We start from the raw sequence: 22,452 nt of genomic DNA on the forward strand, positions 1-22,452 counted from the left end.
TCTGGCGATTGAGTCTCTCACTACTATGTCCCCCAGGATAAGGTCATATAGGCTCCACTGGCGGCGAGGAGAGGGGTCCGGGTCATGGGACCGCAGGGTCAGTGTGACTGGAGCGTGGTCCGAAAGGATCCAGGGCCAATCGCCACATCGTTAGTGAAGGTCAGGATCTAAGGGGAGGTCAGGAGCAGGTCGATCCTGGAGAAGGTGCGATGCACATATGAGTAGAAGGTGAAATCTTTCTCTTCCGGGCACAATGCCCTCCAGGAGTCCACAATGTTCAGCATGCGGAACAGGTGAAGCAGGCCTGTGGCCAACTTCAGATCTCTGGATGTCGGGGGGTGGGATCTGTCCTTGAGGGTTTCCGGGACCCCGTTGAAGTCCCCTCGCATGGCAACATGGCCCTCAATGAATGGAAGGAGGGAGTCTTCTAGGTCTTGGTGTTCGTGCAGAGCGTAGGCCGAGCTGAGGGTATAAAGTTGACCAAGCACGGTGCATTTTACCACCACTTTTTACTGCACCACCAAACTGGGAATGATGCCTATTTATCTCTCTCTCTCTCTCTCTCTCTCTCTCTCTCTCTCTCTCTCTCTCACTCTCTCTCTCTTTCTCTCTCTCTCTCTCTCTCTTTCTCTCTCTCTCTCTCTTTCTTTCTCTCTGTCTCTGTCTCTCTCTCTGTGATCTGTTTCTCTCTCTGTTCCACTCTCTCGCTCTTGCAATGTCTCTGTCCCTCTCTACCTTTGTGAGTGAAAGGCACGTTAGGTACTCATTTCCCAGTGCAAGCCCAGGTATTGCTGACAGCAGCTTGACCCAAAAACAAATACTATTATTATGAAAGACGGCACCAGAAATTATGTGTTCTGAGACCAAGATAAATGTCTGAATTCAGACAACAGGGTAACTGGGCCCGTGTCTCCTGCTACAGCCTCAGGGTGTGGTTGATACATCAATTATGTATAAAGTAAGGAGTGGGGAGTGGGCTGGGAATTTTAGGTGCCAGATCTGGTCTATATGAGCTTTTCAATCTATACTGTTTCGAATACACAAACTATTGACCAATGGGGAAATGGAATTCACTGTCCCAGGACATAATCAATGGATTTGTTTTATTTAGATCAACTTTTAAATATTTTTAAATGATGTTTCCCCCATTTGTTAATTCCTCTTCAATTAAAAGAATGTGACCAAGCATAACTGTGGACGCCAACACTTTGTGCAGTGTTGTATCCCATAACTCTACCTTCAGCTTTAGAAATTGTACTCTGATGACTCCCATAATTTTTCCAAGACATCTAAAACCTGACAGACCATCAATATGTGGAAATTGAAGCTACACAAGGAATACTGTGAAATGTATTGTGGTGAAATTCAACCAGATGGTACCTCCAAGGATTTAGTCATTATATGATTAGGAGTCAATACTTCTCGAGGATGAAAAAATAATGACATATTACAACAATAGATGTGATATTGACCTTATCACCACCTCCAACCCTGCCACCAACAACCTATAGGAGACAATAGGCATTCATTTAAATTGTGTGGCAAAGTCAACTTAAATTATGACATTTAAAAAAAGGCATAAACATCACAATAAAACTGAGTCCTCCAATGCACCAAAGTTTCCTAATGCTTCTTGTGGCATGTGGCCATATGACCTCTGGGCTTCGTATTCCCTTGTTTGAAAACCTTGTATATGTTTCGTGTTTATATATAAAAAATCAAATGTAGGGCCGGCTTGACGAAGTATACATTTGGTGGTTCGGTATAAGCAGCAGTATTTCTGTTAATGCCAAAACAGTCTCAGTTATGAATTAGCACGACATTTTACTGCACCACCAAACTGGCAATTATGCCTATCTCTCTCTCTTTCTTTTTCTCTCTTTTTCTCTCTTTTTCTCTCTTTTTCTCTCTTTTTCTCTCTCTCTCTCTCTCTCTCTCTCTCTCTCTCTCTTTCTCTCTCTCTGTCTCTCTCCCTCTCCCTCTCTCTCTGTGCTCTGTTTCTCTCTCTGTGCCACTCTCTATCTCTCCCAATGTCTCTGTCCCTCTCTACCTTTGTGAGTGAAAGACTTGTTAGGTACTCATTTCGCGGTGCAAACCCAGGTATTGCTGACAGCAGCTTGACCCAAGAAAAAATAGTATTACTATGAAGTATGGGTTCTGAGATCAAGATATATGTCTGATTTCAGCAAACAGGGTAACTGGGTACATGTCTCCTGCTACAGCCTCAGGGGTGGTGGATAAATCTATTGTGATATTTGATTTCTTTAAAAAAAAATCGGAAATATTCTTGTGTGCTTGCACAGACCAGCCTCAGTCGCCTAGGTTCACATAGCAATGGGCGAGATGCTTCTTTTGTGTCTGACTGAACAGTATTGAGTGCTTCTTATCACTGGGGAAGCCTAGCAACCTAGGCGTAACAGTAAAGAGTTTTCAGGAATATTCCTCTGTTATCAGCGCAACACATAAATGATCTACATCATACAGTTTATATATTTTTCAAATGTATGTGCAAATTCAGAGTGACACACTAAAGAAATGTCAGGATGTTAAAATCAGAACGTTACTAACCCACTGCATTTTGTGATTTAATTTAACAAAATTTGCACATACATTTCAACAATATATAAACCACATGACCTGGATTGTTTGTGAGTTGTGCCTGATAACAGGGAATCTCCTTATAGGCAAGTACATAGTCTGTTTCTTAGAATCATTCTTTAAATGTAGGAATATTTGGATTAGTGTGAGGTGATTTCTGATGCTGTACTTAATATTGTCATTAAGAATAATGTGCATTGTTTCATTTTAATCCTCAACCTTCCCACTTCAGACATAGGATTTTTGCTACCCTCCAATCATCTGCTACATGGCAATCTAATAGGCTATTATAAAAGGGTACGTCAGTGATACTATGAGATCAGTTAATGTGAAATGCCAGGTGGAATCTCTAGTCATTATAGCATTAGAGGACATCGCTGTGCAGCCAATAGCACCATCTTGTATTTATGCAACAATAATGTAATATTTACCACATGGCCATGACCAGCACCACCTTTTATGCCCTTTGGGAAACAACAAAACACATATTTCATTAGTGAGGTAAAGCAAATTAATATACTGACATAGTAAATACATGTATGATTGTCACAATGGAACTCAGCTATGCCTCATACTTTTATCATATGAATATACACAGCGTTTTAACTGGCAGGAATTCTACGTGCTTCATGTTCCTTTGTATAAGAATGTGCTGATGAATATCCTTTCATTTCATCATCTAAATGCATACAGGAAATCTACTTATTAGGGATTCATTTTCTAAATAACCCCTTCCTACATGAACAACTGATTGTGGTCTTTGTGCTTCAATTAGTGTCCTTTGGTATTAAAGGAGAAGCCATACGATTCTCTTCAGAAATAAAATGTGCGCCCACTGCTGTTGTATGGAAGTTTTCTTGATGAGGGATTCCTTCATATTCATTGCTGTGTTCCATTCGGGTGATGGACACTGATTTCCCCATGACCAGGAGTTTATGAACAAATTATACATTAGGACTATCAAGCACAGTGAAGGATGGGCCTGGGTGTCTGTGTGTGTGCATGGGGAGGTTAGTGTGCAGCAGGAGTTGTGTGGGATTTGTGAGTCTGAGTGTGTGTACATGTTTCGGTGAATTGTGATGTGCACAATCTTCCATCTTGAACATTAGAGTGCAATTACAGATTCTGCATGCTCCTCGTCCAATTGGAATGGGACCTTGCCCCTTCAAGGAAACACTTTAATTGACGCTTCAAAATGTGTCAGCATGGCAGTTAAATGTTCACATGATAATATAAAGCATGATTGCTTCTATGGAATTGCTGCTATGACTGAATCAGGAATGTAGATGTAAGTAGCCACTTCTGCGCAGACTGTGGGCTTCCTTCTTCTGTGTTTGAAGTGCTGTGTACTGTGTGAATCCGTAGTTGGGTGTGTTGGCTGTAGTCAGTGGCTCATATTCATCATACTGCTCTGATCCATACTATGGTGAATTCAACCGCTCTTATGGGTGTGCCGAACCGGTGATGTGGTGTGGTTTCCCTGCTGCCCTCAGTTCAATCCACTCCCAGGGATGACTCCCTGGTGTGGTGACATGCTGGAGGCAGCCACACAATGCATATGCAGTGCGTCTTCCTATATGCTCTTACGGTTGTGGGTGCCGCCAATGAGTGGTGCATGTGTTGTGGGATTTGGCCTTGTCAGATGTTGGTAATGTTGTCTTTGGTGTGTGCCTTAGTCCATCGATGTGGGAATCTGTATTCATGTGCCGTTACACTGGTTCTGTGGTACGGAGTTTGGTGGGGTGAACATCGTGCACTGGCTTCATCATTCCGACCCAGTTTGTTCATGCAGGCACCCACCTCATGGCACCAATGCACTGGCATGACACAGTCAGACGACTCACCAAGCAGCCAGGCACGTCATCCTGCATGTCGCCCCATGCAGCACGGTAGCGTGGAGTTCAGCTGGCCCATTGAGTCATGAGTTGTTCCTTAATGTCGGGCCCACCCATGTGTGATGTTGCTTGTGTTGCATTCCGTCTGCATGTTGGGGAAGTGGTATTGCTTACAGTTGCGATCCGCCACCTGCATGCCATGCTGGTCCACCTAATCCATGTGGGTGCTGTCAGGGGCACCCATGTAATTTGGCATGCCTGCCAATGCATGGGGGCCAACCTTTGTGTCGTATATCTCCTGGGTAGTCCATGTTAGGGATTTGTAGCCCCTTGTGTGCTTGGGGAGGTGATCCAGCACTTGTTTATGCGTCCGTGTGATGGACGGTTGTGCCATGCCATGCATGGGCCCCACTCTGTGCTGGTAGATGCCTGTGGCATGGGTGTGGGGCAGAGGCAGCACCTTCCGTTGTGCCAGGATAGTGGTGTGTATTTGTATGCTGCTCGCTTATCTTGTTATTTTGCGGCCCAAATTTGGTGGTAATGGTGTCACAGTCAAGCTGGTAGGGGGTGTGTATCTGCTCAGGGGTTTCCTTGAGGGTCCGGACCTGCTGCGTTGGAATGGGGGCTGCTGGGGTGGTGACGGAGGCTGCACTGGTTCTGCATGCTGGGCCTGTCTCCCCCTCCTTCTCCCCCTGTATCTCCTCAGTGGGGGGGGGCTGGTGTTGTTGGTGTAGTTCTTTTGGTTGGGCCCTTGCTGGCAGGGCCTCCTGCTTCATGTACTGCTACCACTATTGGTCTCATCTTGGTGTGGGAATGGGTGTGGTGGGTGGGTGTGCTCCTTTTCTGCTGTGGCTGGCTCCATTGCCTCCACCTGTGCTGATTGTGTGCACCTGTGGCTTTGGGTACCACTGTTCAGGGTTCTTTACTCCTTCTCTGAGATGCCTGTATGTACTCCATGCCGGTAAGGTACTTTACGGCCTTAAGGAGGCCGTTATTTACGTGTGCTCCTTACTTGTGATCAGCTCCGGTTTACGCCATGCCGCTACTTTCGGCATGGTGGGGCGCGTGCGACCCGAAACTGATAATTACGGCATCGTAGTTTACAGTGCCGTAAATAGTGATCTGACAGGTCAGAATAGCCCGTAACGGAAAGCGATGCTGGTAATCCTCTACCTACATCATTATTCCCTTACCTCCAAGCTCGGAATGAGGCCCGTTGTCTTTTGTCGACCTGTGATTTATAAACCCCATTTGGTCCGGGTCTATAATACTCGGAAGGATATGTGCAAGGCGATTGGCCAGGATCTTAGGGTATATATTGGCAGCCAAATTCAACAGAGAGGTGGGTCTATACAAACTGTTTTCTTAGGGACCCTTTCCAGGCTTAAGGATGAGGACTGTGATGGATTCCTGCATCGTTGGGGTGACCATTCCAGTGGCTGCAAATGAATTGAAGAGGTGGGCCAGGGGGTCACTAGTTGGGGCCGGAAGAGTTTGTAAAAGCGGGTGGAGAATCCATCCTGGCCTGGGGCTCTAGATTTTAAGCTTTTAATGGCTGCCTCCACTTCCTCGGTTGTAATAGGTGCTTCAAGTTCTTCCCTGGCCACCGGAGTCAGATGCGGGAGAGCCGCCTCTTGAATGTACAAGCGCTGCTCGTCCGGGTCCCTCGAGGCTGCCGTCATTATTTCTGACTGGTGGGCGACCGCCAGGTGTAGTTTCTCGTGGTCCGCGTAGTGGATCGCCCCCTGCGGGACGCGAAGGCCCAGGATGGTATTTCTGCTGTTCTCCTTGGCCAGCTTTTTAACCAGCAGTTTGTTAGCCTTATTGTTATGGACATAGTACCATTGCTTGGTTTTAGTTAGTAGGTTCGCTGTGGCATTGGCGTAGTGCACTTCGAGCCTCTTCCTTGCCATTTGTTAGACCCTGTAAGATTTCGGGGCCCAGCCCTTTCTTTTGTGGATGACTTTGGCTTCACGGACTTCGGCTCCCTGGACGGCACGGGTCGCTTGCTTTCTTTTATGGAATGCAGCCCTTGGACGATCAGTTCCCCACTGAGCACTGCTTTCATGGCATCCCAGGTGTTGGCCGGGGAAGTGTCCTTGTCACGGATTTCCGCAAAGACGTTTTTTAGTATTCTGGCGATTGAGTCTCTCACTGCTATGTCCCCCAGGATAGGGTCATATAGGCTCCACTGGCGGCAAGGAGAATGGTCCGGGTCATGGGACCGCAGGGTTAGTGTGACTGGAGCGTGGTCCAAAAAGATCCTGGGGCCAATCGCCACATCGTCAGCGAAGGTCAGGATCTGGGAGGAGGTCAGGAGCAGGTCGATCCTGGAGAAGCTGCGATGCACATACGAGTACAAGGTGAAATCTTTCTCTTTCGGGGACAATACCCTCCAGGAGTCCACAATGTTCAGCGTGCGGAACAGGTGAAGCAGGCCTGTGGCCAACTTCAGATCTCTGGATGTCGGGGGGTGGGATCTGTCCTTGAGGGGTTCCGGGACCCCGTTGAAGTCCCCTCCCATGGCAACATGCCCCTCAATGAATGGAAGGAGGGAGCCTTCTAGGTCTTGGTAGAAGCCTTCTTGGTGTTCATTCAGAGCGTAGGTCGAGCTGAGGGTATAAAGTTGACCAAGCACGGTGCATTTTACCACCACTTTTTACTGTACCACCAAACTGGGAATGATGTCTATTTATCCCTCTCTCTCTTTCTCTCACTCTCTCTCTCTCCATTTCTCCCTCTCTCTCTCTTTCTCTCAATATCTCTCTCTCTCTCTCTCTCTCTCTCTCTCTCTTTCTCTCTCTCTCTCTCTCTCTCTCTCTCTCTCTCTCTATCTCTTTCTTTCTCTTGGTCTCTCTCTATCCCTCTCACTCTCTCTCTTTCTCTGTGTGATCTGTTTCTCTCTCTGTTCCACACTCTCGCTCTTGCAATGTCTCTGTCCCTTTCTACCTTTGTGAGTGAAAGGCACGTTAGGTACTCATTTCCCGGTGCAAACCCAGGTATTGCTGACAGCAGCTTGACCCAAGAACAAATACTATTACTATGAAGGACGGCACCAATAATTATGGGTTCTGAGATCAAGATAAATGTCTGATTTCAGCAAACGGGGAAATTGGGTACATGTGTCCTGCTACAGCCTCAGGGCGTGGTCGATAAATCTATTGTGATATTTGATTTCTTTAAAAAAAATGGGAAATATTCTTGTGTGCTTGCACAAACCAGCCTCAGTTGCCTAGGTGCACATAGCAATGGGCGAGATGCTTCTTTTGTGTCTGACTGAACAGTATTGAATGCTTCTTATCACTGGGGAAGCCTAGCAAACTAGGCATAATAGTAAAGTGTTTGCAAGAATATTCCTCTGTTATCAGTGCAACACATAAATAATCTACATCATACAGTTTATATATTTTTCAAATGTATGTGCAAATTCAGAGTGACATACTAAACAAAATGTCAGGATGTTAAAGTCAGAACGTTACTAAACCACTGCAATTGGTGATTTAATGAAACAGAATTTGCACATACATTTGAACAATATATAAACCACATGACCTGGATTATTTGTGTGTTGTGCCTGATAACAGGGAATCTCCTTATAGGCAAGTAAATAGTCTGTTTCTTAGAATTATTCCTGAAATGTAGGAATATTTGGATTAGTGTGAGGTGATTTTTGATGCTGTACTTAATATTGCCATTAAGAATAATGTGCATTGTTTCATTTTAATCCTCAACCTTCCCGCTTCAGACATAGGATTTTCGCTACCCTCCAATCATCTGGTACATGACAATCTAATAGGCTATGAAAAAAGGGTACATCAGTGATACTATGAGATGAGTTAATGTGAAATGCCAGGTGGAATCTCTAGTCATTATAGCATTAGAGGACATTGCTACGCAGCCAAATGCACCATCTTAGATTTATGCAACAATAATGTAATATTTACCACATGGCCAGCACCACCTTGTATGCCCTTTTTGAAACAACAAAACAAATATTTCATTAGTGAGGTAAAGCAAATTAACATACTGACATAGTAAATACATGTATGATTGTCACAATGGAACTCAGCTATGCCTCATACTTTTATCATATGAATATACACAGCTTTTTAACTGGCAGGAATTCTACATGCTTCATGGTCCTTTGTATAAGAATTTGCTGATGAATATCCTTTCATTTCATCATCTAAATGCATACAGAAAATGAACTCATCAGGGATTCATTTTCTAAAGAACCCCTTCCTTCATGAACAACTGATTATGGTCTTTGTGCTTCAATTAGTGTCCTTTGGTATTAAAGGAGAAGCCATGCGATTCTCCTCTGAAAAAAATTTGCAGCCACTGCTGTTATATGGACGTTTTCTTGATGAGGGATTCCTTCATATTCATTGTTGTGTTCCATTCGGGTGCTGGACACTGATTTCCCCATGACCAGGAGTTTATGAACAAATTATACATTAGGACTATCAAGCACAGTGTGGGGTGGGCCTGGGTGTCTGTGTGTGTGCATCGGGAGGTCAGTGTGTGGCAGGGGTTGTGGGGGATTTGCGAGTCTGAGTGTGTCTACATGTGTCTGTGTGGTTCTTTGAATTGTGATATGCACAATCTTCCATCTTGAACATGAGAGTGCAATTACAGATTCTGCATGTTCCTTGTCCAATTGGAATGGGACCTTGCCCCTTCAAGGAAACACTTTAATTGACGCTTCAAAATGTGTCAGCATGGCAGTTAAATATTCACATGATAATATAAACATGATTGCTTCAATGGAATTGCTGCTATGACTGACTCAGGAATGTATATGTTAGTATCCACTTCTGTGCAGACTGTGGGCTTCCTTCTTCTTCATTTTATTGACAAAAATATGTTCTTGTATTTTAGCATTTCTGATTATATCTGTGCTATGACACGCTCCTCCCCTGACTTGGGGGACTGCATGAAAGGTGTTTCGGTCGGCCTGGTCGCCTGGTCACACTGGCTAGCTAGATCAACACATCTCCGTTTTGAGTCGCCACGTTCACTTCATGATTTTTATATGAGTGAAGCTATGTGTAACTTGTCACAGTGTTTTGAAGTAGACACATGTACGACAGCAAAGCTGTGCTGTGAAAAAGCTGACAGGCTGATTAGGAAAATGAGATGCAAAAATGCCAATGTAGTAAAACAAAACCTAAAATGAGGAGCTTTGGTGTAGTCTGTGAGAAAATAAAATCGATTAATTTGGCAGCGGTTCTTCCATTTCACTAAATGCACCCCAAGTTCCAGGGTAAGTAAAATATGTAGGAGCGTTTGCAACAGTTGATATCATGGATCCGTTTTATTTCCATCAAATTTTAAATATTTTTAAATGTTTCCCCTATTTGTTCATTCCTTTCCAATTACAACAATGTGATCAAGCATAATTGTGGACCTGAACACCTTGTACAGTGTTGTATTCCACAACTCTACCTTCAACATTAGAAATTGTACTGTGATGACTCCCATAATTCTTCCAAGACATCTAAGAACTGACAGACAATCAATATGTAGAAATGGAGGTTAAAGAAGGAATACTGTAAAAGGCCTTATTTAGTTTAGACAGAAGGAGTTGTGAACTTATGAGGAGCAGTTCTGTCTTTTCATCATTCAGGCACAGACCATAGTGCACTATCCATGCTTGGATGGTTAGATAGATCGTATTGAGGGTATCCGTCTCCGTTGCATGGTCACTTGTGATTGGGATGAGGATGTGGGTGGCATTGAAGCGGTCGAAAAGAGGTTTAGTGAAAATGTTGTAAAGCAATGGAGAAACGCAGAAGCCTTGAGGTACTCCACATGTGACCTGCGTTGGTTGAGCTTCTGCACTTGGGGAGAAGACGCTCATTGTTCTGTCTGTCAGGAAGGATTGTATCTGTTGTGTGGCATTTGATGAGAAGTGGCTGCTGAGGCTAGGTATTTGCATATGATTTTGTTGTCGAAAATATAGAATGCTGCGGATAGGTCGAGTAGCAGTAGTAGGACTAATTCACGTCTGTCTTTTAAGTCATCCATTTGGATTTTTAAGTCCAGTAGGGCTGTTTCCGTCCCGTGTCTTGGACAGAAACCGGACGGTCGAAGGCCCAGGAGGTTGTTCACTTCCTAATGATTTTGTATTTGTAGATACGCTACTCTGTCCAATATTTTTAGTAAGAATGGGACTGTTGTGGTGGGGTGATAATTTGTTGGCATGTTTGGGTTGAGAGTAGTTTTGTTTAGTAATGGGAGTACCCAGGCTTTGTTTAGGTCAACTGGGACCATGTTGTTTTCAATTGAGGCATTGATGAGGCTCGTGATGAAAGGGGTGAGGACAGGAGCACAGTCTTTGATAACCGTAACCATGCATGGGTCTAATTGACACCTAGAGGTTTTAAGGCTAGTGATTATCGTTGGAGACAGCCGTGAATTCAAATTGTGGCACTGTGCGGTTTCGTGGTGAGGGTCATAGATGAAGGTGGGTGAGGATGGATAGGCGTTTCTTATGGTCAATTTTCGATTGAAGTAGTGTTTTTTTTTGTCATAGAGGGCATATTGATTGTTAGAGCACCATTTTGTGTCCTTGTTAGAGACTGCTGTTGGTGGTAAGGGAGACTCTAATTCCCTAAGGATGGCAAAAAGCTCCTTTGTTTTAGCATGTGCAGTGGTGATTCTTTCATTATACAAGGCACTTTTGTTTGTACTTCAGAGTGGTTGCAGTGAATTTTTCTTTCTTGAGTGCTTGGCTCTTTCCTCCAGAGAGTCTCTGCCTTTCTCTTGGAGTTCCGTAGTACTTTTAGGGTAGGTGTGAATCAAGCATTAAGGTGGGCTATTGGTTTGGTCTTGCGAATGGAGAGCGCTGCTAATTTGTCAATATCGGCAAGTACTGTCTCAATGTATAGTATAACTAGGAGGAGAGGGTCTTTAGTTGCTAAATTTAGGGATGCCAGGATGGGTTGTATTAATCTTAGTATATTGTCCGCCATGATATTTCATTTGTTTCTAGATGGGGCGGTCGGGGCCAACTGTGGGAGTTGGTGAGTTCACACATCGAGGTAATGTTGAAAGTTATAAGGTGATTGTCGGACCATAAGCAATGATTGTTCGAAGTTATGGTGGTGTTGCAGTAAAGGTCCGCTAGCCAGTCAGGGTGCAGCCTTTAATGTGAGTAGGGTTTTGGATTCTGTCGGTGAAGCCTAGTGTTGAGATGGTTTTAGCTAGGGATAGAGCATTCTTCTCTATCGGGTCATTTAGACCTAAATTGAAGTCGTCTAGGAAGATGGTCTGTGAGGTAAGTTTAGCGTTGGTTGATAGAAGTTGGGCTACCTCGTTCTCAAAAGATAGAACAGGGCCCGGATGTCTGTAGAACAGGTGGTTGTTCGGTGTGGTGGTGGAGGAGGGCATCGTTTTTATTGAGAGTAGTTTGCACGAAGTTAGTAGTATGTTTGGTATTTCTCTAATGTCAGGGAATTTTTTGCTATGATGGCTACGCCTCCTCCTTTGGACTGCAGTCTGTCCATTCTGAAGATTGCATAGTTGTGTTGGATGGCTAGGGGCAAGGGCAGGGCCAGCAACTGCGTGGATCCATGACTCTGTGATAGCCAGGAAGTCAAGATTTTCCGTGGAGATAATGTCAGCGATGTCTAATGCATGGGACAGTAATGATCTGGCGTGAATGAGGGTGCCCTGGATTTCTTGGTTGGATTTGTATGTGTTTCTAAGAGTAGCAGCCGTGGATACAGGAGTATGTGCCACTGGGTATGGGATTGTGTTCTGTTTGGTTGTAGGACTGGTGTTGCTAGAGGTAAGATGCAGCTTTTTATTTATTCTTTCTGAATGTTCTTTTGCAGTAGTGATGCAGGAGCAAGCTGTTCTGTAAGTAAGGTGACTGTTTCTTCTCAGGATGGCAAGGGTACTGGAGGATAAGTGGTCTCTGTGATACCTGGGTTTTGTCGCTAAGCTCTGGTTGAATGGGTGGCTGTAGCTCGGGTTGTTAGGCACGGCCCACGTGCATTTCACATTAGGATGTTGAGCTAAGCTTATGTTAGTCTGAGGTCAGTTGGGAAGGGGATAGAGGCCAGGTGGGAGGAAGTGAGTGTTAGAGTCGGGATATGATGTGGTGTGGAGAGGGATAGGGTGGATCTGGCCCAGGTCTGGGAGATGGCAGCGCTCAGATGCAGGTAATATTTGCTTAAGGAGGCAGAGATATTGGTTAGTCTGGCTGTCATGCTCCTTGGGTGTGAGAGCTGACTTAGATATCTAATGGAGACCGCCTTAGCCTTATGTTTTCAAAGTGTCAGCTGTGCGGAAATATGTATAAAGGCCAGCTGAGTCTTCCTCTAGTATGTACCTGGCAAATTAACTATATATGCGCATCCTTCCGAGCATTAGAGATGGCAGAAACAGCTATCCTAAACAAAGGTATTGGTTATAGATAGTGCTGTTGATCTAGCACATGCAGCAGTCTTTATTTGTGAGCAGGGCCTTCTAAATTAGAGGTGGATCATCAATAAAAAAAACTATTGGCCTATCATATGCAATAATCAGAAAAAAGTAAGAAAATTAATGCATTTAACGTAAGAGAGGTTGCGAGTTGATCGACGTTGCTGGTTAGGTGAGTAGCAAATAGCCTAAAACGTGCAGCAATTAGTATTTTCTAACGGGACGTTCTGCTTGGAACATCACAGGTAAAACTTCAATAATAACAATTGCCCTAGCATCTATGATGATCTGCAGATATACATGCAGTGTAAAAAAGTTTGCAGATCCACCATGTGTGCAAGGTTTGGGTGATGTTAATAACAATTGGATAGCGCATAGCACATATAACGCTCAGTATTTTCTGTGCAGGTTAGATTATGGTTAATAACAGTTGGCTAGCACGTATAACAGTCAGTATTTCGATCATGGACTTTGTTGTGATATGGTGCATATAAATCTTCAATGTAACAGATTAAGCCATTAACATTGCCAGTATGCGTATTAATGTTTATCAAATGGAGCAGATTGCAGGATGCATATGTGTTGGTTTCGGCATTAGGACGGACAGAAACATCTTTATTAGCCCAGCAGATGGCAGGTGAGTAGGATGAGCAGATTTTTACAAACTATTGTGATAACATTGTACACCTCCTTGAGGAGCTCCTGTTGGCTAGGCATAGCAAGAGGTGACGTTGTGTAGTACATTTAAGGATTGAAATGGTGAGATAGTCAACGGTCATAAGTATATCACTCACTTGTTGAGGGACCATTCCAAAACCGTTATTAAATGAAGGTCATTATTTTAGTCTGATCGGTTGGTTTCACTATGAGCTCTGTCAAGATGTCAAAATTATTCTCCATGGAGGTGGAGCCCTGGGAGGGGTGGGGGGGTTGAAGATGTGAATGACCAGCATCTGGCCGGCACAATACAGGCTTACCCACTCCAGCTCTACTGCTAGTATACATTACTGCCATTCTGCTACATTAACCCCTCAGGAAGTATAAGAGTTTATTTCTCCTTTCATCAGTCCTCTTTAGGGTCTGCCGATATCACCCTTTCAAGTCAAGGTTTGAAATGTAGTATAACCATTGAAAAACAGTTGTTTAGCTGACAACCTAGTCTATTGCAGGAGGTAAACTTGATTACACAGCAGGAGATCTAATGACACTCTGGACCCAAGAAGATGTCCAAATATGCAGGTATTCCAGGACATTACAGTGAAACCTCAGTGCGTTTTGGTCGTTGCAGTAGTGATTGCATAAACTTGCCACTTCAGCACCCGCTGAATATGCTCTCACTCCATGCTTTTCTCACCCTGATTATGATAATGTGTGCATAAGAAATGGCATATGGTGTTAGGGTTCAGGTCTTTCACTTGCAAAGTTGGGTCAAGCTTGTCAACATCCACGTCCAGTTCTACTCCCAAGTTCAACACCTGCCTTTTTTGGTTGCATATCAACAAGGCCATTTTGTGGTTTTCACAATGTACCCACATTCCATTGGGATTTACACACATTCCAGGGGCTCAATAAAGACAAGGGGCCTCATTACGAGGTATGCCGGTAGCCATGCCGCTATTTGCGGCATGGCTGCCGGCAAAACCGCATCCGTGTCCGTGTCCTCGGAATGAGGACTTACCGGACCATTCCGAGTTCGGATGGCCGGGTAATTCCTCACTCGAGGACACGGACACGGTTCATCCCCATTCCCATTTCAGCCCCCATAGGGCTGAATGGGAATGGGAGAGGGAGTAAACAACCGGCCATTACGAGTTAGCCCGTTGTTTGCTCCCTCTTCCCCTCGCGGGACCCGGTATGCACACCTGGTTTTCCCAGGCGTGCTTAACGTGTCCCGCGAGGGGACCACGTAATGTGGCGGAACGGGTTGAACGGCGACGCAGCCTTTTACGGCGCCGTTTAACCTGTTCCGCTACGGTCGTAATGAGGCCCAAAGTCATCTGTTACTAAGACACACAGTTTGGGGATTTGAGTTAAAACCTGCAACAAGACTGAACAATTTATCAATTTATTTCTGGTTTCCTGATTCAGATTTTTGATGGTGAATTTATTATCTTTTACCTTCCTGGATCATCTCAAGCCGTCATTTTCATGGGGAACTCCTGTATGTAAGTTGCTCTTTTCATGTGCTCTCGCATTGAGATGTACTCAGTGATTTTGATTCAATTTGATGTCCTATCTGATTCCCACACTGAGATGCCCAAGTCCACCTTAATATTTATGCTAGCTACAATTTGATCACCGTTCAGTATCCAACTCGTAAGGGTCCCAGCTTGATTTGATTGGCACTTCTTTATGCGTGCCATCTTCTATATCGATTTCTTTGATGGTTTTCTCATGGGATCAGACATTTTCTACTACATTGTAGGTTTCGTCTGGACTGTGCCTCGCAGTTTTTAATTGCCAGTCTTCATTGTTTTTGGGAAAAGTACATTTCAGAGGTTTGTGAGAGTTTTGTTCTTCTCTCACTTCGCTTTCATTTTAAACCCCTGCTTCTACCTGCCCTTTCCGATGTTCCATCCTTCCGTTTTTTCCCCCATGTGGAATGTAGTTGCAGATTGATCATACACCTGCCCCAGGGGAGCATCAGAAGATATGGGTGAGGCAGAGTTTGCATAGCCATAGATCTTTTGATTCTCGTGGATGTTTTGCATAGCTTTAGGAGAATCTTCATGGCAAAATTAATATTCACCATGAAGGATTGAAATTCTACGAGTGTCTCCAATTGAGGATTCTTTTCTTCCACTGACACCAATGAGTTAGAGTGGGGAAATAAATTTGGCAAAGCCAAAAGTCTATTTGTATCTTTAATTATGGCCATTGTGCCAACCTGTCATCTTTTCTTTTTTAATAACATATTTTATTGAAGGTTTTTGAACATTCATACACCATACCAACTGTTTCCCCCACCCTCCCTCTCCCTTTGCCGGGTCGATCGTCGATCTGTACGTCTCTTGCCATTATGTACATCACCTTTCCAGTAATATGTTCTTTGCCGTGTCCATGTTGTGCTCCTGCGCTTCCCACTCTCCCACCCCTCAGACCGATCTCAGGTCACACGTTCTTCCCACTTTCCCCAGATTTTTGTGGCCTTTGCCGGACATCCCCGTGCTGTATAAATTGTGAGTTCTTTCGCCACGTTGATGTTCATTTCGTTGGACCACTGAGCCGCTGTTGGGCACTCCGGGGCTCCCCATTTCTGTGCAATGTCACGTTTTATCAGGCCCATTGCTGTGGAGAGAAGAATGCGCTCCCATTTGTTTGAGATATTCTCATCTGGGACCCCCAGTAACATTATTGCGGGTCGCAATTCTATCGTGCGACCCAAAATTTGTAAGTATTGTGTCCAGAAGGCCTTGATTTTAGGGCAGTCCCAGAGGAGATGGATGAAGGTGCCCTCTTCCCCCGGCATTTCAAACAATTTGGATCCGTTGCCCTTTCCCAACAAAAAAGGGCCACTCGGGGGTAGTATAACCTGTGAAGTATCTTTAGCTGTATCATTCTTATTCTGGAGTCTATAGAGATTTCACGTGGATGCATGAGAACCTGGATCCAGTCCTCAGGCTCAATGTCCCCGACATCCCGCTCCCATCTGACTTTGAGGCTGGTCAGCTCTGGGGTGGCGAATGCATTAATAGCTTTATATAGAGTGGTAGTTACCTTGGTGGGGATGTGTTTTGAAAGTAAGATGCGTTCCAGGGGCGTGTAATCTGGGGCATCAGCAAGTGGTTGCCTGTGGCCACTAAGTGCATGTGATAATTGTGTGTAGTGGTAGTGTTCTGCTGCCGAAATACCATATTCCTGCTGGAGCATTTAAAATGAAAGAATAGAGCCCTCTGTTAAGATATTTCCTATCATGGTTATTCCGGCCCTCACCCACCGGGTCCATGCGGGCAGCTTCCACACTTCCGTCAGCATGTGGTTATTCCATAGTGGTTGTGCCATGGTAATCTTGTTCCCCCAGCCTATGTGCTTGTGTGCCTGCCTCCAGACGATTGCGATGTGAGAGGACATTGTCTGTGCGGGGGGTCTGGATAGGCGTTGATACTTGTTGCAAGTGGTGGTTATCTTGCCTGAAGGGTAGTTCTGCTCTGATGTGTGGTAGGTCGTGGTCCCCATGGAGGAGGTCATTGACTATGTTTAGTTGACTGGCCCAGTAGCAGGATTTCAGGTGTGGGACTCCAATACCCCCCTCCCAGATTGATTGCTGCACCGTGGTCAGCGCAATTCGAGGTTGCCCCCCCTTCCATATCAATTCCCTGAGGAGGCGTTCCACCGGGACAAATTCCGAGTTTGGTATGGCCAGTGGGGCGTTCTGCAGTAGATAGAGAAACTGTGGAAATGCCATCATTTTTAAGAGGGCTGACCTTCCCATAAGTGTGAGGGGGAGGTGCATCCAATGTTGTACATCCCCCGCGAAGCGGGCCGTTAGTGGGTGCAGGTTGTGATGCACATAGTCTGAGAGAACCCCGGAAACCCATATGCCCAGATAGCGGAAGCCTTCTCTTTATATTCGGTATGGGGAGTCCCGGGTGATTGCCAGATCATCCTCTTTTACTGGGAAGAGAACTGATTTCTCCCAGTTTACTCTAAGGCTACTGAAGTCTACATAGGTCTTTAACATTTGGGTTATGATTGGGCATGCTTGGTCTGGATTACTCACGTAGAGAAATAGGTCGTCTGCATAAAGGGAACGCTTGTCCTCCCATCCATTTGGACAACGGAATCCGGACCAAGTGGTGACCTGTCGGAGCCATCGGGCCAGTGGCTTGATTGCTAGAGTGAAGAGGAGGGGAGATAGAGGACAGCCCTGCTGGGTGCCTCTGCCCACCGGGAAGGTCCCGGAGGTCCAGCCGTTCACCCTAACTGTAGCTAGTGGGGTTTCATATAGGAGTTGAATCCAGCTCTAAGGAAAGTTTTGCCGATGCCCATGCGCCTCTTGTTGTCCAGAGGCTAGCCCACACCACTGAATCGAACGCTTTGTTGAAATCAATTGCGAGGAGTGCGAGTGGAGTGTTAAGGGTTGGGGCCTCTTCCGATAGCAGGTGTAATCGGCGTAGGTTCATTCTGGTCGATCTTTGCGGCATGAAGCCACATTGATCTTGATGGACCAGTGAGGATATTAACCCTTGGAGCCTGTTGGCCAGTACTTTGGCCAGGATTTTAGTTTCACTATTGAGAAGCGATATCGGTCTATACGATGTGCACTGATCAGGGGTTTTGCCTTTTTTGGGAATGACCACTATGTTGGCCGTTCGTAGATCCGGTGGGAGGGTGCCCTGTTCTTTGGCGGTGAGGAATAGGTCCCGGAGGGAGGCGGCCATCTTATTGCTGCCCAATTTCTTCCAGGTCTCGGTCGGGAAGCCATTCGGGCCAGGTGTCTTCCCAGTTTGTAGCTGGGTGATGGCTTCCATTATTTCGGTTTCGTCTAATCCCCTGTCTAAGTGAATCCTCTGCAATTCCGATAACTGCGGAAGCACAATCTCATCCAGGAGGGAAGCGTCTGTGGGGACCGTTGGGGCGGCGTAAAGCGTAGTATAGAATTTGGCAAAGGCCTCCGCTATCTCTGGGTCTGTTCGGGCTGGCTCATTCGGGCCGGCAGTGATCTTTCTGACATGCCTTTGCCCCTCCTCCCGTCTTTCCAGAAATGCCAATAGTTTGCTGGGTTTGTCCCCTTGCTCATAAATTCTGGTCTTTGATTCCCAAAGCGCCTGCAGTGCGTTATCAAGTGCCGTGTTATGGAGTGATGCTCTAGCCTTCAGGAGGGAGTGGTGTATTTCCGGGGAAGCGCTAGATATATATCTGGTTTCCCATTTCTGTACTTCCTCCTCTGCCTCCGTCACCTTCCAGTGATGTTCTCTCTTTTGGTTACAGATCCAGGCTGTCATTTCCCCCCTAAGCACTGTTTTATGTGCCTCCCATAATTTCACAGGGTCCTCTACCAAGCCCGTATTGATCTCAAAGAATTCATTGGATTTGTCTGTGATGTGCTCCACATACTCGGGGAGGCCCAGGTAGTAGCCATTTAGCCGCCATGTTTTGGGCGGCAGGGGACGATCCGTATGGAGTGTCACCTCCAGGGGAGAGTGGTCTGATATGCCCCGGGGAAGGAAATCTGCCGATATAACCCTATATGCTTCTGGGGCCGGGAGGAAGAGGTAATCCAACCTCGATAAGGATGCATGGACCCCCAAGTGGAAGGAAAATCCTTGGTCTGTAGGGTGGAGTTCTCTCCACATGTCGCTCAGACCAGTCGCTGATGTGAAGGTCGCCAGCCGCGTGGGACTGTCTGGGTTCCGGCTGCGGATGTGGGTCCCGTCAAGTGTGTTGCACATAACATTGTTAAAATCCCCCCCCCACGATCCACACCTATGCTTGCTGTTGTGCCATCAGGGTCATCACCTCCCTCAGGAGACCCTCCCCCAACCCCAGTGGGGAATATATCTCTAGAATGGCCACTGTCTCTCCCCTCAGCACGCCCCGGATTATCACAAAACAGCCCGAGGGGTCCTGTACCACAGCATATAAATCAAACGGCAGTTGCTTATGTAAAAGGATCAGGGTGCCCCAGGAGCCGATCGTGTACCCTGCATTGTATGCTAGTCAGTAATTAGTTGAACCCGCTAAGTGGGTCTCGGTTTGGAGGGCTATGTCAGGAGAGGAAACGCGTGACTAATCGTCGTTTCATACTTGAGCCCATGCCATTTACGTTCCAAGTAATGATTTTGAGTTACCTATGGCGTTCGTTGGTTGTTATTGGGGCTAGTGCGTTTCCATAAGTGGGGTCATCTTGGTGCTGTGTGGTCATTGCTGTCTAGAGATTTGGAAGGTTGTGCCAGTTGGGTGCATGGTGTGTTTGGCCATGGAGATGTGGCATATGTGTGAGGTGGAGGCGTTGGCATCGGACAAGGTGTGTTCGTGGCATCTTGATCAATGTGGATATAGTGTGATTTCCCGGAAAGTAACTAACATAGAACTGTATCCATTCCCCCCTCCCCATACTCCTCCCCAACATGAAGTATCTCTCGGCCAAACTCTACTGGAGCTCAAAACTGTGTTGCCAGATTAACTTAATGTGAACTGTGGTCACCTTCCCACCAACTTACTACTCACTTGCGGGTCTGGTGACTCGGGTCAGGGGCGTGGTGTCCGCCAATGGCATGGTGTGTTAGCGATGGCAGCACATGACTCTCTGATCAATTGTGTGGGAGCGACGGCATCACATCACTGGTGTCGTCCCGGGAGGAGCATTGCATTGCAAATGGTTGCCAAGAAAAGGATCGATCGTTGAGGGTACTGATGTTACCGTGAGTTCCCCTCTCTGGTCAACATGACTTTCCAAGAACCTTATCAGGGATCGCGGTCTTCGTCCAGGTCCGCTGGGATTTCCGGTATGGGTCGTTGGGCGGGTCCCTCTCGCCGTGGTCGGGGTCTGGGTCTACCGCTGCGGTTTTGAACGGGTGCAGTCCAGTCCACTACGATGTGGGTCTCGGCCCATTTCCAGGCTTCTTGAGGATCGGTGAAGTAGACGGTTTTACCTTCATGCTGGATTTTTAACTGGGCCGCGAACAGCAGCCCGTATCTCACGTTCATACAGTGGAGCTTCCTTTTAATGTATCATTGTCCCTTTGGTTCGGGCCATTTGTAAGATGGCGTCCCAGTCTCGATAATTGAGGAGCCTTGCAATGATTGTCCTTGGGGGTGCACCCGGGGTCGGGCGGCCTGCGGGTATGCGGTGTGCACGTTCCACCGACAAAAAGTTCGAGAGAGTCTTTGGCACATACAGGTCTGCCAACCATTCCTCCAGAAAAAGCTGCATGCTGGGTCCCTCTTCGTGTTCCAGCCGTCCCAGGATGCGAATATTGTTGCGGCGGGACCTGCCTTCTCCCTCATCCACTCCGGCCTCCAGGGTTTTCAATCTGGTTAGTGCTTGCGCCAATTGTTGGTGCACCCGACCGAGGCCATCCTCCACACCGGAGATACATTGTTCTGCCTCCCCAGTTCAGGATGACAGTTTTTGGAGGTCAAGGCAGAGGAATGAGACCTCGGTAGAGATGGCGTCCATTTTTTGCTCCACCGAGGAACGCAAGCTGGCGATGGCGGCCATCAGATCCTTGAGCGAGAGGGTCTCGTCTGGCGGAGGGGGGTCACCCCATGGTCCTCAGTGCCCTGTATGGTGGATGTGCTTGTGGCGTGTTGGTCCATGGTACTTTGTGTCGAGGTCTTTCTGCTTTTTTCTTTGCCCATGGTGTTGATTTGTGTAGGGCTGCGTATATCTGTCAGTGGAGGAGGCCCCGTTTATCAGCATTGGCTTCTTTTGCGCACTGGAGGTGTCGGTATGCTCCTGCCCTTTTTGCGTGTACGGGCGTAAGTTGCTGTTTCCCCTAGGGGGACGCCCTATGGGCACATTGGATTCGGGTTGGCAGGGCCTGCGTGGCGGCTTACCTGTGGCCGTTCACTTTAGTTCTGAGGTCCAGGGGGCGGAGGGGTGGATTCCGAGCTGTCATCACCTGCTTTGGGTTCCCCCTCTGGGGGGATCCGCTCTCCGTCTCCGGGGGCGGGCCGAGTCGTCCGCACCCCGTCCCCTCGCAGCACCACATCCGGCAGCAGTTCCAGCTGATGTCACAGGCCGGGGGCTCGTCCACTCTGGTCTTCCCCGACCCGGCCGTACCGGGGACAGATGACAGGATTCGGTGGCGGCGCACCCTCGGATCGCCCCGGGGATGCTGGCGCGGCTGCTGTCGGGGCTCGTGGGCTGCATTTGCTAATCCCCGTCACGTTTCAGCGGGTCTTGGAGGCGGCTATCTTGTTCGGGCTCGGGTAGTTCCCGGGCGAAACTTCCAATGCCGATATTTCATGTTTCCCTTTGCGAAGTTAGCTCTGTTCTCCGCCGGGTATTGCTCCGAGGTTCAGCCGCCCGGTGTTATCTTTATTTTGCTTTTACATGATCCATATGGCAGGATTTTGCAGGATGTTTCAGGCGGCCACTGGAGCGACGAAGATTCACGTCTTCATCGCGCGCTCACTGGCCATGCCCCCCTAACCTGTCATTTTAGCGATGGTTCATTTGAGTCTCCTGTATACGTAGCAGACTTGTTCTTCGCCACTGTAATGCTTCTCAGCAACTAGTAGCACAAGCTCGGAAAGGAAGAGTTATCAATGTTTCAGCTCTTCTCATTAGCATGTTCACTGCTTCTTAGTGGCATTTTGTTAGCGATAACAATAGCAGTTTCTTCAGTCTGACTCTCTCCTGCGGTAGGTTTTATAGGTTCTGCTTGAAAAAAGATGTGATTTCACGCTTGCATTTGTCACTAACCTCAGGCGTCGGTATGTTAGAAGTGCTTTCCACATGGGATGTTGCTGTTACAAGATGCATGTTTAATTCTGTCTGGGGCATCTTCCTGTTCCAGAGGTTATATCTGGTAACATTAGATTTCCCCTTAACCATTATAGTCACTCATAGTTTAACCCTCCACCAATGGGTCCTTTGAATTCTCTAATGGACACAATGCAACATTAATGTCCAAAT

The 22,452-nt window shown here is 46.6% G+C and overlaps 1 protein-coding gene across 9 annotated transcripts in view; it reads right to left on the minus strand.

Moving 5' to 3' along the window:
* LOC138580695 (uncharacterized) overlaps nt 1-22,452 on the minus strand; it is a 583,872-nt gene that overhangs the window by 134,322 nt on the left and 427,098 nt on the right. For all 9 annotated transcript variants that reach the window (XM_069651438.1, XM_069651437.1, XM_069651436.1 and 6 more), the window contains 3 exons: nt 8,378-8,404; nt 3,030-3,062; nt 1,473-1,505 (listed from right to left, as the gene is read on the minus strand). In XM_069651438.1, coding sequence (XP_069507539.1) covers nt 1,473-1,505; nt 3,030-3,062; nt 8,378-8,404 — 93 coding nt within the window. The remainder of the gene's footprint in view (nt 1-1,472; nt 1,506-3,029; nt 3,063-8,377; nt 8,405-22,452) is intronic.

This window comes from Ambystoma mexicanum, chromosome 3p (assembly GCF_040938575.1).
Source record: "Ambystoma mexicanum isolate Mex_15411 chromosome 3p, UKY_AmexF1_1, whole genome shotgun sequence".
Classification (NCBI taxonomy): Eukaryota; Metazoa; Chordata; class Amphibia; order Caudata; family Ambystomatidae; genus Ambystoma; species Ambystoma mexicanum.